This window comes from Oryzias latipes, chromosome 3 (assembly GCF_002234675.1).
Source record: "Oryzias latipes chromosome 3, ASM223467v1".
Classification (NCBI taxonomy): domain Eukaryota; kingdom Metazoa; phylum Chordata; class Actinopteri; order Beloniformes; family Adrianichthyidae; genus Oryzias; species Oryzias latipes.
The window spans coordinates 10,270,484-10,288,572 of NC_019861.2; the positions used below are offsets into that span (position 1 = coordinate 10,270,484).

The following is an 18,089-nucleotide window of genomic DNA, read 5'->3' on the forward strand; positions in this document are numbered from 1 at the left end:
TGATATTAGTGTCTAGAATATATATAAAAAACATTTATTGTAGAGTGTTAGTCTTCTTGTTCAGTTCTATCACACGATTTCCTTTTGAGCTAGTAAAACAATAAAGAGCAGAAGGCAATAAAGCCTTTTAAGATAGAATAAAATACCAATACATCAATTCTGAATGACCTCACCACATACCCACTTCTTTAACTCTCTGTGACATTTCAAGCCACAATGGTCCCCATAAACTTAACCTCACAGGACGTTTTCATCATCCTTAGGAACCAACAAAGTGAAACAAACGGTGAGCGTTTTATGTTTATGGAAGATCTGTGAGCTGCTGGGATCAGCTACCCGCTGCGGTCCTCAGCCCCATTTTCCGATCTAAAGAAAGTGTAATAAAGCAGGCGCCTGAGCGTGACCATCCATGAAGCATGGGATGGAGTTCATTAACATGCACCTACGGCTGCACTCACTCTAAGTTATGGCATCTGCAAAGAGGTAGGGCATTTGGTTGTGTGCTGGAGGACTGCTTCTGGGATGTTACCATGGTGATGGAGGAGAGGGAAAACAGCAGGTACTGATAACACAGATAAAGTAGTCCTCTGGAAACCACATGAATAGATAAACTCCCAGTAATCTACAAAAAGAATGTCTTGTTTCAAAAAACCAGTCCTCTGCTTGTATCTAAATTTGAAAGTCTGTGTGATGAAATGGTTGTGATCCTACAATAATATATAAATACCCTCCTGGTGTTTTTTGAGAGAAACTGAAAGAGTTAAACTACAGTTTGGCCCAAAATTACACAAGCCTAAATAAACAGCCCTAATAGTCAGAAACAACTTCACAACATTTGCGTTTGAAGTTCAGGGAAGGCGAGAATAGCCTCACTAATGATGCTTAAGTCTATTACCTACACAGTCCATTGAACAGTTTTTGATTAAATCAAGTTAACTTGCTTTTTTGTACGGAGCTTTTTAGCGTCATTGATTGAAGAAAACACATCCAATGTTTTGTCCATTTTCAAGACTATACGTGTCCTCCGCAGAATTTCCAAGGTTAAAATGGCTTTTAAAGTAAAATATACCAATATTTTATAAAACAATTTAAAAATGTAGCTTACTGTCATAAATATCACCATCCGCTATATGTGTACCACAGTGCATACAACTTACTATTAACATGTTAGAATTACATTAAAAAAAACAAGAACTAGTTGTTAGTAGGCTGCTAGAAGTTAAAGCTGGGGAAAGTATGGTGCACTGGGGTTCTGTCCTCTATTCTCATCTACTTCTCCTCTCCTCTCCTCTATTCCTGATCATTTACTTATCATTTAGTTCTCCATGGGAGCGGGAGGGATTCCAGATTCCAGTTGGCCCGTCCGTGCTCCTGTATCTGGCCGTGGACGTTGCCTCCTGCCTGTCTAGCGCCCCCAGCTGTCCCCCAGCTCCATCTGGATGAAGCTCATCTGCTGGACTAGGCAAACATGTAGTTGTAGAGTTAGATAAGTTAATTCTTCTCTATGAGTTCTGGTACATTGCCTGTCTGTCTTGGGAGAGGATCCCTCCTTCATGTGGACACCCCTGAGGTTTCTTCTTTTTTTTATTCCTGGAATCTGTTTTTTTAGGAGTTTTTCCTTACTGAGAAGGATGGTCTAAGGCAGGGATGCCCAGTTTTGCTTAGTCTGTTTAGCTTAGTTTAGCAATCAGCTATTGTATTTTCTGACTATTTTTATGTTTTGTACAATTAGCGAAGCCTGTTGGTACAACTGTATGTAAAGTTGGGATATATAAATAAAACTGAATTGAATGAAAGTCTTAGTCACATTTATCCATTGAATGCATAACTTGGCCGAGTGACTGTGACATCACCCATAGAAAACGGCTTTTTCAAATTCCAACCAACTGAAGTCAATTCAGTCACCATTTATTCTCAATGCAGACATCGACATGTTGAAACCAGACATCCTCACTAAAGGCCGTGTCACCCAGCCACTACGTACATTTTGCACATTTTGTATAAAAGTCTGGTCTTTTGTGATACATGTGTGATAAACGTAATGCAACAAGGGTTTTGGACGACCGGTCTTTACGTGTATACCGTTTTTAGGCCTTTGGGGGGGGTTGAGAATGACATATTTCATGCAAATTATTACATAAATCTTGCACAATTGTGTGATTTTTATGAGATGCACATGCTAATTTGTGGCTTTCCACGACCGTTCCACGTATGTCTAACAGACTTTTTACGCATGTACCACCTATGAATAACTCTTATATCACGTATACGACGCACATACCATGTTAAAATTACATAATTGACACACAAATCACTAATAAAATGCATATAAATATCGCAATACTTACGCACGTTCATGTTTTACATTGATTCAAATATCTTAGCGTGGTTTATTCAAACATCTTCAATAGTTTTGACATGGTTCATTCGTAATACTTCTGTACAAATTTCACATAAGGACCACAACTTTTCTCACTTTTTTCATGTATATTAATTTTTGACAAATTTTCATCTGTGCATAAAATGTACATGGTGGCTGTGTGAGATGGCCTTAAGCAGTGATTGATCTAAGTGAACATTTCTATGGATACCACTCTCCTCAATCAAGAGTGTTAGAAGTCCACATCCCTACCAACTGAAAGAGGACTCGGTAGAATCTGTCAAACGTTTTAAGCGTTCAATATGACACCCCCTACTTTTATAGAGGCATCTGATTGGCCAGTTTATAATTTGAATAACTTGCTCTACAAGAAAGTTTATTTCTCAATAGGAGTCCATGGGATTTCAGCGATTTGGGAATAGTACTTCCAATTTGGAACGCGAGTAGGGAGGATTCACTTAGTCCAGTTCTCATTTTCAGTCAATGCACGCACCCGTACGGTAGTTGGCCCGTGCAGGTTCAGCGGGTTTTTGGGTTCTTGACAGGAGCGGCCACATCGATGCCCTTCCTGACACAACCCTGTATTCTAGCCGGGCTAGGGACCGGCACAGGGAAACCCAGACTTGGGCACTTTTGTGGCTCTTCATGTCCCAACAATTATTTGTATGTACCAACAGCACAAAGTAACTTAAATTACAAGTGTCACTGCTTCCTTCTGTCCAAACTAAAGAGTCAAAAAGGCATAGATTGACCCGAGGTTTAATTGTGTTTTCTCTGGATTTGAACATCCATCTCCTATTACTGCGTTATTAATTTCAACCCCTTAACAAGAGCCTTTAAAACAGCCACACTTTAATCATGGGAGTCGTGGTTCAGGAAACCATCTGATGAAGATCTTTTGATCAACTGTTACCTTTTCAGGATGGACCTTTTTTCTGAACGACCTCTGTTCTGAGCTGCACCGTCTCCTGATGGGAGTCTCAGCTCCAGCTCAGTACATCGGAACACCCGCACCATCTCTAATTTGATGGTCTGTCTGGGCCCTAATCATCTCCTGGGTAGAAGTAGAATTATTTAGAGCCTGATAAATGGGTCACAAGGAATATCAAGACACAATGACACTAAGAGGAAAAAGTCAGGTGTTGTTAAAAGATGGCATTCATTAAGAGCTGAGCTGATTGGATGAAGGTCCAGCAGAGATGGAAGTTCAGAACTAAGTGGGTGACACTTCCAAATGCAAACAACGAGAGCTAACTGTTATTTTACCAGATCTCAAGAGAGTGTTTTAGCAAAGCAGCTCTTTTTCTGTTTTCACACGCAGAAGTTATTCAATGATACTTACAGTGATATGAAAAGCTTTGTTGGCATCAAATCAATAAAACTCTCACATGAAAAAAGCAAACACTAATCATAATGAACCTATGCAACAGATTTAGGTTTCTATTGCTTTCAGCCATACAAATAATTATATTTAGGATAAAAATAAAGGTGAAACAGGACACAAGAACAGAAAAAATTATATAGAAAGTTAAAAAAATACAGATCTCAAAAAAGAAAATCTCAAAAATCGTTCCAAATAATTTTATTAAACCAAATGTTTATATTGAAAAATATTTTTAAATGGTCTTAAAATTAAAAGGAATCATATCATAAACAAAACAAAAAAAATATCCCCAAAAAATAGAAAATATTGAAAGATTGACAAATTTATCTCTAAAAACAAAAAATTTATCAGAATTCATATTTCAAAAATCCAACTGCGAGCCACAACAATGACCACACCCACAACGTGAGCGTCCAGGTCACCCACTGAAGTCGCTGCTTTGTGCCCAACATTTACTCAAGAACGAAATTAAAGAATTTCCACTGGTCGACATTTAATACTTCCCCAACGTTTTCCTCTGTGAATCAGATCAGTAGGAAGAACTGGTGGTGTGGTGTGGTCCGTTATTCATTTACTCCTCATTCATACTTGGTGATGATAAGTTACTGATGTAGCCACAGCTGCCCTGGGGCAGACTGACAGAGGCGTGGCTGCCAGGTCACGACTGCGGCCCCTCTGACCATCACCGCGGACATTCATACACATTCACACACCAGTGGACCAATGCTGGAGGCAAGAAGGGTGAGGTGTCTTGCCCAAGGACACGACAACAGTTGACTGGGGTTGCGGGGATCAAATCCATCCTTCGAACTACGAACACCCTTTTTTTCCCAATTGGCCGCAATACTCTTTAATATTAAAATGAAAAATCTGGTGGATTTTTTTTTTACTGAGAATCATGTTTTTCTAAAGGCTGATGTCTAATTAGCAATTATTAGCAGTTCGTAACAACCAAAACTGGGTAAACGCTTGATCATTTCACACATCTAAAGATTTGTGCCAGTTTCTCAGATAAAGATATTTTTTATATCTGTAAAATCTCTCCAACCATGAAGCCTTGTAGCATCATCTTTTTCTGTTGGTGGATGTGTCATATGGTTGCACAGCTGCACAGACGTCAGCTGAGCTTAATGGCTTCAAAAGGCTGTTGTTAAAGCTCCTATTGTTTCTTCCATTAATCGCAGCATCGTTAAAACACACATCATCAATTTCTGTCAGCTTTATATCCATAGTTTTTATAAATTAACTGCAAAACAAATCCCATTTCATTGTGTTCTCAGTGAGAATAAGGTTAATAATGGTGAAAAATGGTTTCTACTTGGTTTGTTTTTCTAAAGTAAGCTGAAAAATGTTTGTAAATGCTCTGTTAAATGCTCATTTCTGCAGATTTTAAGAATGTGCTGCAGCAACAGCAGCTTCTAGAGGAAACATGCGACCAACAAAAGAGCAGTCACTTATAAAAACCCCTCAAGAGGGATATTCATTACGGAGTGTGGCAAAACATGTTATGTGTCCCCAGTCAGCTGTGACTAAAATATGGAGCAAATCCAAACACAAAAAATGGGAACAAAAGGAGAAAAATTGTGTGGAGACCAAAACAGACTTCCCCATATGAGAACAGAAACTTCAATATACTTTATAAATGATACTAATATCACGTTTGACACCCAAAATATTTGTGTTGATGAATTATTTAATAGGTCACCCACAGAAAAATAATACTTGTAAAAGGCCCAACAGCATCCATTTACCACAATGGGAGACACTTTGATTAATGAGACGTTTTTTTCCTTCACCTTTCATATTTGACCACATTTGCAGCACTGAAAGGTTTTTACTAAACCAAAGAATAAGCAAAGATAGACTGATGAAGATTATGTTAAATTTAGGAAGAAGTAATAATAGCATTTATGAAACAGGATAAAGGTGAAGGGGCCAACAGACACAATTAAACTACATTGAAACAATTTAATCATCTAAAAAGAAATAAAACATTTGTGTTAAAGTTTTCAAAGACTTCATCTTTGATTAGGACAAGAGAAAAAACGAATAAAACTTCAACATGCTCACTTTTTGTGTAGCTACAGAAAACATAAATGTAATTTTCATTTTTTTGTGTAAAATGTATCAAACATATTGTGGTCATATAATTGTTTAAAAATTACAGTTGCCTTTGCACCAACATTGAAAAAAAATGTTAAAAAAAATAAATCACAATTTAGAAAGAATATATTTGGTTTCTTTGTGAGGTTCCATAAAATTGCTGTTTCGGTTTCAGTTCCTTTGCCTTTGTGTTTTGGTTCTCTTTTTGTTCTGTCATGTTTTGAGTTTGTTTCCTGTTTTATTTTGAAAGTCTTCCTGTTATGTTGTTGTTTCGAGTTTTACTTTTGGTCCCCATCTGGCCTCATTGTTTCCACTGGTGTCTCGTCTGGTATCTATTTAAGTCCTGTTTTAGGTCCCCTGTTTCCAGTGTGCTTAAGATTTCGAGTTTCGAGTTTGCCTGCCTGATGCAGTGGTTCAGTTTTGTTTTGGACTCTTGTTATTAAAGCGCCTGTTTCCTGAAACCTTCAGCCTCCTCCTCCTCTCTGCGCTTGGGTGCTTCCCTCATTCCCCGTTCGTAACAATTCCATGTTAATAAACTGAAGGGTAAAACAACTATCAGGGTAAAATGTCAAATAATTTAGTTGAAAATTATTACTGAAAACTAACTTAACTTTTATTACAACTTTTAGAAAAAACATTGCGGAGTGACTGTACATCAATACAGACTATAGAGTTTCTCCTCTTTGAAATTTTGAAAGCTGGACTTTTGTCAAGGATAAAGTGTGCCTTGGCTCAAAAAAGTTTGAAAAACCCTGCATTAAAGAAAAAATTCTTTATGAAATGTGAGCTATTTTCGCAGTTTAGTTTCCAACCCAGACTCGATCTCTGAGGCTCTGCCTTTCTCTCCTTGTCCGCCCATTTGACGTCAACCTACAGTCGACCTCGGTAGCGTGTCTGCGTTTCTTCCATGAAGACAAACAACATCCGAATTTTACAAATAGGATGTGAATGTAGTGCATATTAGAGGAAATCGCTTTAGCTGATCAGCGCTAGCTCCGCAGAGAAAGTGGGGGGCTGGGAGCGAAGACTCTTCCTGGAAGGGGCGGTTCCTCACTTTGTGACGTCACAATGTTAGAAGCCACTCATTTTCATGGATTGGGAAGGGCTGGTGCTCAAAGAACAGGTTTTTAGAGGAATACCTAGAAATGCATGAATGGATTACGATACAACTTTGTTTTTGTTGTTGTTGTGAGGAATGAACATTTTGCATGATATAGGTCCTATAACTCTGACTTTCATGCATGGCTATGAAGGTTTCTTCAGCCAAAATGGGGCTTTACACACTGAGTGCACGTTGCAAGTTAAACCAGGACGCGCTTTTACCAATCACTGACTCTGATTTATGGATGCCACCCTTTTTAAATTGCAAAATGTGTAAAAATTGATCATGGAGGAGAAATTCATAACTGCCAATGTAGAGCTGTAAAAGGGAAAGCTCGGAACAAGATTCCCGAGATTTGCCCCATTCTGACATTTTACACAAAGACCACAGTAGAAGCCCCACCCTTCCTGTACAGTGTGAACACCACAAGCTCGATGCACATCCAAGAAAGCACTTTTAGTGTGTTCTTGAATGTGTGTCACATCCCCAAGGCAATGAATGTTCTGTAACACGTAGAAAAACAGACTGATACCACTAAAACAAATCTCATCATGTCAACACAGTCAGGCATTGCAACACGCTCGCTGCGTTAGCATTTTCACAATAATACTGCCCAAACACTTTGATAGTGTTGTGCACCTCTGAAAATCACTTTGATAACAGTAAACACAACCAGAATGAATAAATATTTCAAACACTCCAGATTATAAGTATTTTTTTTAATATTAAGGCTTCTGTGCGGTAAATGCGATAGTTGTGTTTCGTCACGAATTAATATCAGCCAATTGTGAATAAGGCACGCATGCAGTATTTATTTCTTTATTTTTTTGTAATGTGTTTTTATGCAGTAGTTGTGCCATAAATTGGGATTAATAAATATTCACCCAGCAGAAATCCCTTTTAAGAGCAGAGTTTCCTCACACCCAAATTATGCGTAAAACATTTCTCAAGTCCTTTCATTAAAGGCTTTGTCTCAGCTGACAGACTCAGTGCTGCTCAGATGGTCTTCAACAAATCTTTGTAACTGAAACTCATCATTTAGCGTGCCACATTCAATCTGCAACATTATCAATCACCATGCCCTATGAAGGGCATCAACTGGAAAGGCTCTTCTACTGCAATTTGTCTCTGGTGTGCAGGTAGGGATCGCAACATAAATCAAGGCTTCTTACCTCATCTTGGTAGATGAAGAAAAGCATGATGCACAGAATTTCCAGGAAGAAAATGAGCAAGAGGAGGATGAAAAACTGCGGGGAAAGAGGATAACAATTATTAGTACAGTGGGGAAACATTGCAAGCGGATAACCATGATCTGTCAGTGGGCTATCAATTGCTTTGGCATAAGAAAAAAAAAACTAAAGGTCAGAAGAGCATAGAGAGAGAGAGAGATCCAGGAAGGAAGACGGTTGTCTCCGTTTATTAAGGTGGCAACATTTTATTCTTCATCAGTTCCCACTTTCCCCCTCATCCTCTCCACCCGTATCTTCTCCAGTGCCGAAGGTGAGTAGCTTGTTGGGTAATACATCTTCTTCCTGTGGGCCCATTTGAGTGCTTAAAACAGTTATGAGCTCATCCATCAGTTATCGTGTGAAGACGAAGCTCCAGCTTTCACAAAGAGAGAGGAGACTGAACCAAAGAGAGGAAAAATATTTTCAAATGAAGCTCCTGCTTTCTTAAGTTTGATCAAATTAGCTCTGAATCCAATAGATTGTGTTGTTAATACAGATGGAGAGATATTCTAAAACAAGTCAGGCAACTTGTATTCTGCTTTGCAACAGATTTCTGAAAGAAACACTGCGATGAAAACATTGGGTGTTTTTTGTTCTTGTGGTATTTTTCTGAAGATGGATCACAAATTGTGCACAAAATTACATTTCCTAGTATATCTTTATTCAAATTATTGTGAATCAGGAGCAGATGAAAAAAATTGAGTTTGAAAAAGGTTGTAGCTGTGATGTAGAAGCTACAACTGCAAGCCACAAGCTCCCTGCTCCGCTCCATTCTAATGCATCCACTTACAGACAAATAGATCCATGCACGTCTTTGTTTTCCTCGTCTGAGCTGGAATCTGGGTCTGAACTGTACGTCTGGATAGCTCCAATATTGCTCCTTATTATTGTGGCACCAGCAATGTATAGGTTGGGCACGTGAGGGGATGTAAGCTAATGGGGGAGCGTGCAAATAAATGGATGACGGGAAGTGAGAGTAAGCTTACTTAGCTCCGACAGTCCCGCCCACATCTCAGAAGTGAATGTTAATAATCTACTGCCCCATTGGTCTTTTCATAAAGAAGAGACCGCTGGGAACGCTTTTAAAAAAGATCAAAAGATGATTGGCGTGGGACCTATGAAGAGTATGGAGTTAATTCAGTCTCAATAATCAGAAATGCACACAACCTGTTTTACAAATGCACACGCTCCGATTCACAAATGTCATTTTATGCAAACGTGAAAAATAAATTCGGAAATACACACCCTGTGTTTCACAAACACACAGATTGTGTTTCACAAATGCACACTAAATGTTTTACAAATGCACAATAAGTGTTTCTCACAAATGTGCACACTGTGTTTCACAAAAAACATTTTAGAAATTCACAATAAATGTATCAGAAATACACAGTAGGTGCTTCACAAACATGATTTTTAGGTACACATGTGATGTGAACTTACAGATCATTCGAACTGCAGACTGTGCATTCAAAATCCCGTTCTCATTTGTGAATCTCCCCGTGTGTGTGAGAGATTTTTCTACGGTGAATATTGAGATTCATCTGACGGAGCGGGTCGACTAATCTCACCATTGGCTAGTGAATCTGTCAATCAAACTCATCGGGAAAGCAGGCAGGTTCGCTTTTAGCCAATCGTATGGCCCCTTACACTTTCTCTACGCTTTCTGCGGGTGGCAAAAGCCCCGCCCATATTTGATTCTGTACCAGTCGGTCGTTAGCGTGTTAGCCTTAGCATGGCTTGTCGGTTTATTGCCTTCGGTTGTCAAAAATTACTGGCTTGTGCAACTTTTCAGTGGACCTGGAAGCAAGGCAACATTGGTTGAATGCAGTTGACATTGAATCCATCGAACTCTGTACTGGTCATGAGATTTAAAATGAACGTTTCACTCGGGATTGTTTGTACGTTATTCTCTTAGCTTTCATGCTAGCGTCATTTCAACACTCAGACACGGTTTTGATCATATGAAGGTGGAGGAGAAAAATCTTCAACTTCCACAGGTTTTGTGGAGAAACTGGCATCACTTTGCTCCGTACCACGCAGTGGGACTACATTACCTCAAGTTCATCTCACTGTCAATCACAGATACCCAACACACCTCCCCTGCTCAGCCCGAGGTCACTTTGCTTGACCTTAATTTTATTTTTTTAATAACTCAAATGTCATTGATTTTATATTGTAACCATATACATATACACCTCTTGGCCAGGTCACCCTTGCAAAAAAGATCCTCATCTCTCTGGGTTTTATAGCTGGTTAAATACTACACAACAAAAGATGGTCATAGAACAACAAAGTGCAAACATTCACCCTTTATTGCAGAGTAAAATTCAGTGAAAACATGGACAGATTAAAACATCAAAATTTAAGCAAATGTGGGATCTCTACTGATTTGAATTTTATTTAAACTGGAACTAATTTTCAGAACTTCCTTACATACAATGAAGTCCCTTGAACAATACAGCAGTATTGATTTGAACTCTGTCTTGCCCCGCTCAGTCTCTCTTCTTCTGTATGTAATTATGTCACCTAAATTAAGTTCTAAACACACTGGACAGTAAAGATGTAGGTCCACTCCCAAACGGTCTGAATTCCACAATGGATTGATGTCGTCTTGCAGTTCCAACATTTGTGGACCCAAAAGAGGACTGTCCCATACCAGGACATTGATCCCAGGATGAGGTTCAGTCATGGATCCACTCTCCTCCCATTCAATCTCTGGAACCAGCATACCCTGACAAAAAAAAAAGATACTGTTTATGAACAGCACTGTTTTTTTTGTGTTTTAGATTATGTAGGAACAGTGACCGACTAATAATAACTTATATTGTTGCTGGCAGGCAGACCTCATATCTCCATAACTGTTTAGAATTTGCAAATAAGTGACTTTTAACAAAGTAGTGAGATTAGTACAGCTGATGGCTCATAATGCCATGCATTGTGATGCATTTTGAACTTGCAGATGTGCTATTCTTCCTACAAACAAACAATTTAGGGAAATTGTTTGCACCACACAACAATAATCCTTTTCATTCATTTTCGATGAATATTCACTGTAGTCATTATGATTTCATGATACTCTTCTTGATACTTTCCACTTTAGTCAAACTGCACACAAATCAGTTGTCCAGTACAGTGAGATTAAATAAAGCATTTACCCGGGGATCAGAAACAGGGTTCTGGGTCAAGCCCAACTGCCACAGCTGATTTGGTGTCATGCTTTGCTCCGTCCTGATTGGATGGCTGTCCCACGCGTCACTAAAGACATCCAAACTGGCCTGAATGCGTGGTAGAAAAATGTAATGGCAGCAGAATATGTGATGTGACTGATATTGAGAAAGTCTTGGTCCTCAGGAGAGTGCAGGATGTTGTAATATAAACCAGTAACACTCACGAAGACATCACACCAGAGGAGCTCAATCCTATATTTGGAAAAAAGCAAAAAGAAATATTATATTGTCAGATTTATTTTTAATACATCATTCACTTTTATGTATCAGGGCTCCAGACTAACTTTTTTCACTGGGAGCATAGTGGCCCCTAACTGAAAATTTTAGGGGCACAACCAGAAAATTTAGGGGCGCATACCGTAAATCAACATTCTAACCAAATCTACTAATTTCCACTGTATTACAAATAAATACTTTAATAATAGATGCAGAAATTACAATGTGCTGTTTCTAATTCAGTGTCATATTTTATTCTGCACTTTTGAAGATGCAACATGAAGGTAAACTGACAGCAGCATCGCTGTCACGACAGTACAACTAAGTAAAAATAGTAAAAAAAATACCATACATTTAGAATAAAAAAAGTTTTTAGTAACAAGTGATTACCGTAGTAACCTTTCGTAATTTCACAGTTTCAAACAATACTTAAATGTATGTAAATATTAGAGGATGGAAATTCATGTTGGTGACACCAAATAGGTTCAGCCAAGATGCACAATAAGCGTGTTTGAGATCACCCAGATGGACGCAACACTGCACAGATCACCTGGGGCCTGTTTCAGAAAGGAGGTTCAACCAACTCTGAGGTTGAACTTGAACTCTGAGTTGGTCAATCGAGAGATTAACAACTCTGAGTTTTCTGTTTCAGAGAAGCTGATCGGAGTTAGGTCAATCAACTCTGAGTGGACTGATTCAGAGTTTAGCGTGCGCACCGCGACTATAAGAAGCCATTATCAATGGAGCGCAGATATCACGAGTCACCATGGCAACCGTGAAAAAAAGAGGTCTGCGTATTTTTCGCCAGCTGAACTTGACGTGCTGCTGCAGAGTTACAGTGAATATGAGCGCATATTCCAGAAGAAAAGCAACACCGCTGCATCTGCAAAACAGAGACAGTTAGCGTGGGAAAACGTAGCTGCTCAAGTTAATGCGTAAGTTTGCATTTAAATCATTGTTATAAAATATTGGCTGTAATAACTTTTTAAATAGCGTAAGGTGTGAAATAAAAAATGGTGATATTTAGGTGTACTTTTGAAGTGTTATTCCTGGTGTAAATGCATGAAATGCTGCATAGTGTACAGAACCAATCTGGGGGGGAAAATGCATTTAACGTCGGTAATGTTTAGAGGACTTTTTTGTTAACCTTCCCCTCTTGCAAACGGTCAGTTTAATATTAATACATGCAATTGTGTTTTTAAAAGTGAACTTTTGTCTACTGTTGAACCTTTCGCTGCGCGAAGACTTCTCCTTTCTTTTCTCTCGTCTTTCCGACCGTGGTCAGAAGCGCAGGGGAGATTTCTTTCAGGGCCGAAGGGAATTCTCCTTCGGGGTTCACTTCCCGTTCGAAACCCTCAACCTCCAGAGCGGATTAAGAATGACTCCAAAACAGTTATTCTGGGAATGACACCTTCTCTTTATTTAACTAAGTGCTCCGTCCTCCGAACACACAATATATACCACGCACACACCTTCGCTCCGTGCTCACCCCCCCCCCATCTGCACCTGCAATCGCACCCCGCTCAGCACACACACACTGCAACACTACCCTTGTATTGATCAAGTGGTATAGGTCTATATGGGATTAAGAAAGTAAGCAGTACTACTAGCAAATTGTGTTTCCAAAAAGGAATTGTTACATTAATCTAATTCAATGTCCCTGATTTCATTTTCATGTAGATGCAATCCTGCAGGAATTAAAAGAACATGGCAGCAGCTAAAAATGAAGTATAAAAACATTAGGTCAAATTTGAGCATGTGATGGATGTAGGCTTTGTTGACAATATTTGACATATGAAACATCTACATAGCAATACCTAATGTTGTTTTCATTGTATATGTAATTGACTGCAACGAAAAACGGTAACGCTCAAACAAAAACGTATGGGGAAATGACAAAAAATTGAGTCTTCTCAAAATCCTCGCACGACGTAAATGTAATTCTCTACGAATTAATGCAGCCTCCTCGTCTATTGGGTCCTCCAAAAAAGGACAAGCCATTCTTGTCACTTGGCTCTGTGTGACGGAAATTTGGGCAATGAAGGTTAAAGCAAAAAATACCGCTTCGTCTTTAAAAAGGGGAGGGGACCGGCAGAAACCTTGAGTTTAGAGGATAAAACCTGCTCCCGACCAGGTTAGGTTCACAGCACAAGTAACCATGGATACTGACTCCGAGTATAAGTTACCTCTCTTTCAGAAACGGGTTTGACTTACTCTGCTTTCTCTGGTTTAACAAACCTCCCATTCTGAAACGGAAAACCCAGGGTTTCCCTGATTCCAGGGTTAACGCACTCAGAGTTTACACTTAACCTCCTTTCTGAAACAGGCCCCTGGTGTGTGACATATATTTTTGTTTTTGCTCCAACATCACCTGTCAATCAAAACAAAAATATCACGAGAAAGGGGTGAGAGCAAGACACCAATCAGAGCGAACGCAGCTGGAAATTTAGTATTGAACTGACTAAAAGCTGCCCTACAGACTACAAAACAATGCATTATGGGACATGCGTCCTGATGGGTTTTTTGTAGTTCACTGATCAATTAAAATAATTTAAAATACCAACTGATTAAAAAAAGGCTACATCCATTACAAAACATTAAAATAATTATAAAAGATGTAATATCACAGATCATACTTAGGGGGAGAGGCATATTGAAACGAAATTGAATGTTAAGGACAACTCCTAATTCCTGGTCTCTTTCAGTCTCGCTGCAGTTTCGATTTCATGCGAGTTTGAGACCCCTGCTGTACACTCTGTCACTGGTACACTAGCTGCAGGTCGGAAGAACGAATCAATAGTTCGCTTGCTCATAGCTCAGACGCACATATCAGGTTGTGATGATATTTGTCTCCGTTTCCTTCCCACGGATGTTTACGCGCGCTCGATTATCTCTAGGCCCCGCCCCTCCACATATTTTAGCCACTTGCAGTGACTTTCCCTATTCTTCTCAGACGCATTGGCCGCCTCAGGCATCACTCAATGAAACGCGAGTGTGCGCTCGCGTGTGCTCCAGTCTCATGAGTATTCGCGCGAGTGTGTGTGTCTGCCTGCGTGCGTGCTCGCGTCTCATTGATGATTTCATCTCTCATTTCATCGATCATTGACGTGCTCCTTTCATGTTTAATGTATAAAAAATACGGAGGGTGGAGGAGGCAAATTTACTGGTAGCAGATGTGCGACTGGGTGTAAAATTCAGTCGCACACTCTCAAATTTTGGTCGCAAAATGCGACCAAATGGACGCAGTCTGGAGCCCTGTGTATATATTAAAGCTTCTAAAACTAGGTTCAACTCACCGTTGATTGTGTGTACACTTTTCCCACAGTGAAGCCGTTTGTGTCAGTTGTACGTACTGTGAGCATTAACTCGGCTATGCCCACATTTTCTCCTCCGTGATCTCCTCTCACCCTGACAATAACATGAAAATCATGTCTCAAACACATAATTACAAATGCATCGCCAATACGGTACACATCAGTTTAAAATGTAATGTTCTTATGCATGTTGCCAATAAGTAGAATTTCTAGGTTAAAAAATTTGCAGGAGTGGGTTACATGTATCACTGGGGGAAAAATTGAGGCGAGAGACTGAGGGGGGGGGTAAAATGTTATTCATGAGGGGAAAGTTTTAGAGTTGCCTTTGTTTTCAGAGGAGTCTAAAAAAAGTTATTTTATTTTTGTACAAATAACCAAGTACTTATACTGCCTGATATGTGAATAAAAGATTTCTTTATGAATGACATGAATACCTCAGAGGAAAGCCATAAACGTTCACAGCGTCACTGAAGAAGGCCAAGTGGGTGTCTGCACAGTTGTTGTCTGCTATCTTCTCAGGTACAGGATACATGGAATACAAGTACAAATACTTTCAACTGTCAGATATTTACAGGGGCAAAAATGCTAAATTCCCAATTGACAGGTAAAACAGTAATACAATAGGATGATAAAATGTGAAATAGAATAGAATAGAAGGGTATTTAATAATCCCTGAGGAAATTTTTTAAAAATGGCCATCTTAAAAAAACACATAAACACACATGCATTACAAATAGAAATATCACAAAATAAAAAGATTGATAAAAAAAGATAAATAATTGGAAAATCAGTGGGTAAAATTAAAAGAAATTACTTGTAAGATGCCCTGCCAGAGTTGTATTGCCTGATGGCACGAGGAACAAAAGATTGTCACGCTGTCACATTCAGTAATTCCTAGAGAATAAATAAAAACACAACAAACATGGATTAGATCATTTAGCTGTCTGATCTTAAATTACATAATTTTCAAATATATGAAAGGGGAATTTTTTTAAAACACTCTTGCTATGATAACTTGAGCTTGTAGTAAAGAACACCTTTAAAAAAAAATCAGAGACAAGACACTGATCACAGGAAGCCTGTGTGTAATATTTACAGTAACTTCTACTCTAATCACTGTTGACAGCTGATTTCTCCCATCCACCCTTTCTGTGACTACTTATCGACTACAAAACAGCCTAAAAACACAATGTTTGGGATTCTTGTCATTACGTCATTGGAAGTAAAGATACGGGGATTTTAGTGGCTGTCACTCTGACACAATCTCACAGGGCTGGTCATCACAATGAATACGGGTTCTAACGTTAGAAACTTAATGAGGCTTCTTTCATTCAACAGTGGATTCATGTCTGTTATAATAATTAAAAAATGCCGTTTTCATGAATGTCATATGAATTAACTTTGTTGCACAGTCCACCCCGTCTTAAAGTCTGGGTTGTGAAAATGCTGTGTCTAACTTTAACCCGGATCGCGTTTACATAAAGGCAGCACAGGGAACAACTAGCTAGTTAGCATAGCATAGCATCAGTGTTTAAACAAATCGCCGTCTCCAAATCAATACTTTTTATTAAACTTTCTTTGCTGCTGTAAATCCGGCATGTTTTCCCCTTAGTTCCTTATGAATCATGTTAAGAACCTACAGATCATTGGCTATAGACGCTAGCTTGAACCGACACCCGGCTTGAACTTCACTCACACTCACACAGACACAACTTGCAAAGGCTAAGCAAAGCAAAGCTAAGCTAATTAGCGGTGGGGGTACTCTGCAAACGACTCGGCTGCAGTGTTCATAAAGCATTCACACATGTCACTTGGCAAAGGAGAACGCTTCAACTTAGTATTCAATAACATTACAGGACGTACGACGAGGGAATGATCAAATGCATTACTTACGGGCTGAGACTGATCCCGTTCAGAAGACCTCTCCGCCATGTTTGCCGCCCGCGTCCTCCCAACTGCTGTGCTGAACAGCTCCCTCCCTCGTCACTTTGAAAGTCAGGAGTGTACGGGGCCATTCGATTGGCTAAAAGCGAACCCGCCTGCTTTGCCGATGAGTTTGATTGACAGATTCACTAGCCAATGGTGAGATTAGTCGACCCGCTCCGTCAGATGAGTCTCAATATTCACCGTAGAAAAATCTCTCACACACACGGGGAGATTCACAAACGAGAACGGGATTTTGAATGCACATTCTGCAATTCGAATGATCTGTGAGTTCACATCACATGTGTACCTAAAAATCATGTTTGTGAAGCACTTACTGTGCATTTCTGATACATTTATTGTGAATTTCTAAAATGTTTTTGTGAAAAACAGTGTGCACATTTGTGAGAAACACTTATTGTGCATTTGTAAAACATTTAGTGTGCATGTGTGAAACACAATCTGTGTGTTTGTGAAACACAGGGTGTGTATTTCCGAATTTATTTTTCACGTTTGCATAAAATGACATTTGTGAATCGGAGCGTGTGCATTTGTAAAACAGATTGTGTGCATTTCTGATTATTGAGACTGAATTAACTCCATAGAAGAGAGCATTTGATAATTGCATTTTGTGATCAATAAACTGACTATTTAGATCCTATGCAAAATGATTTTAAACTATACTCTTCTGGAGGCGCAAAAGAATCCTCGTTTGAACTAAATGGACCAAGCAGTGAAAGGAGCCCTTAATGCAGGGGTCGGGAACCTATGGCTCGCGAGCCATATATGGCTCTTTTGATGGTCACATGTGGCTCGCAGACAAATCTCTAATCATACTTTTTTTTTTTTTCATTAGACCAGTCCTTGTCTGGCGCGATGCGATGCCAGAGGCGCGCAGTAGTAGCGGTGCTTGGAGAACAAAATCTACGCCAGCACTATCAGTTACTATTATCTATTATTTCACAGAGTTTGTACCAGCCTGAAACCTGTGAATTGACGTGCCTAAAACTGCGCACTCCCGTCTCTGAGAAAGAGCGCGCAGTTGCGGGGACGGGATGTTAGAGGAAGAAACCAGGGGGGGGGGGGGGGGGGGGGGGGGGGGGGGCACGGCCAGTAAGGTGAACCACACAGGGATTGTAAAAACGTAAAACCCGCTGCCCGTCACTCACTGCAGCGTCTGAGTGTGTGTTTGGCTCCGTATCTGCATG

The 18,089-nt window shown here is 39.5% G+C and overlaps 1 protein-coding gene across 2 annotated transcripts in view; it reads right to left on the minus strand.

Moving 5' to 3' along the window:
• tspan4 (tetraspanin 4) overlaps positions 1-18,089 on the minus strand; it is a 287,641-nt gene that overhangs the window by 71,375 nt on the left and 198,177 nt on the right. For both annotated transcript variants that reach the window (XM_011487843.3, XM_004066855.4), the window contains one exon: positions 8,142-8,216. In XM_011487843.3, coding sequence (XP_011486145.1) covers positions 8,142-8,216 — 75 coding nt within the window. The remainder of the gene's footprint in view (positions 1-8,141; positions 8,217-18,089) is intronic.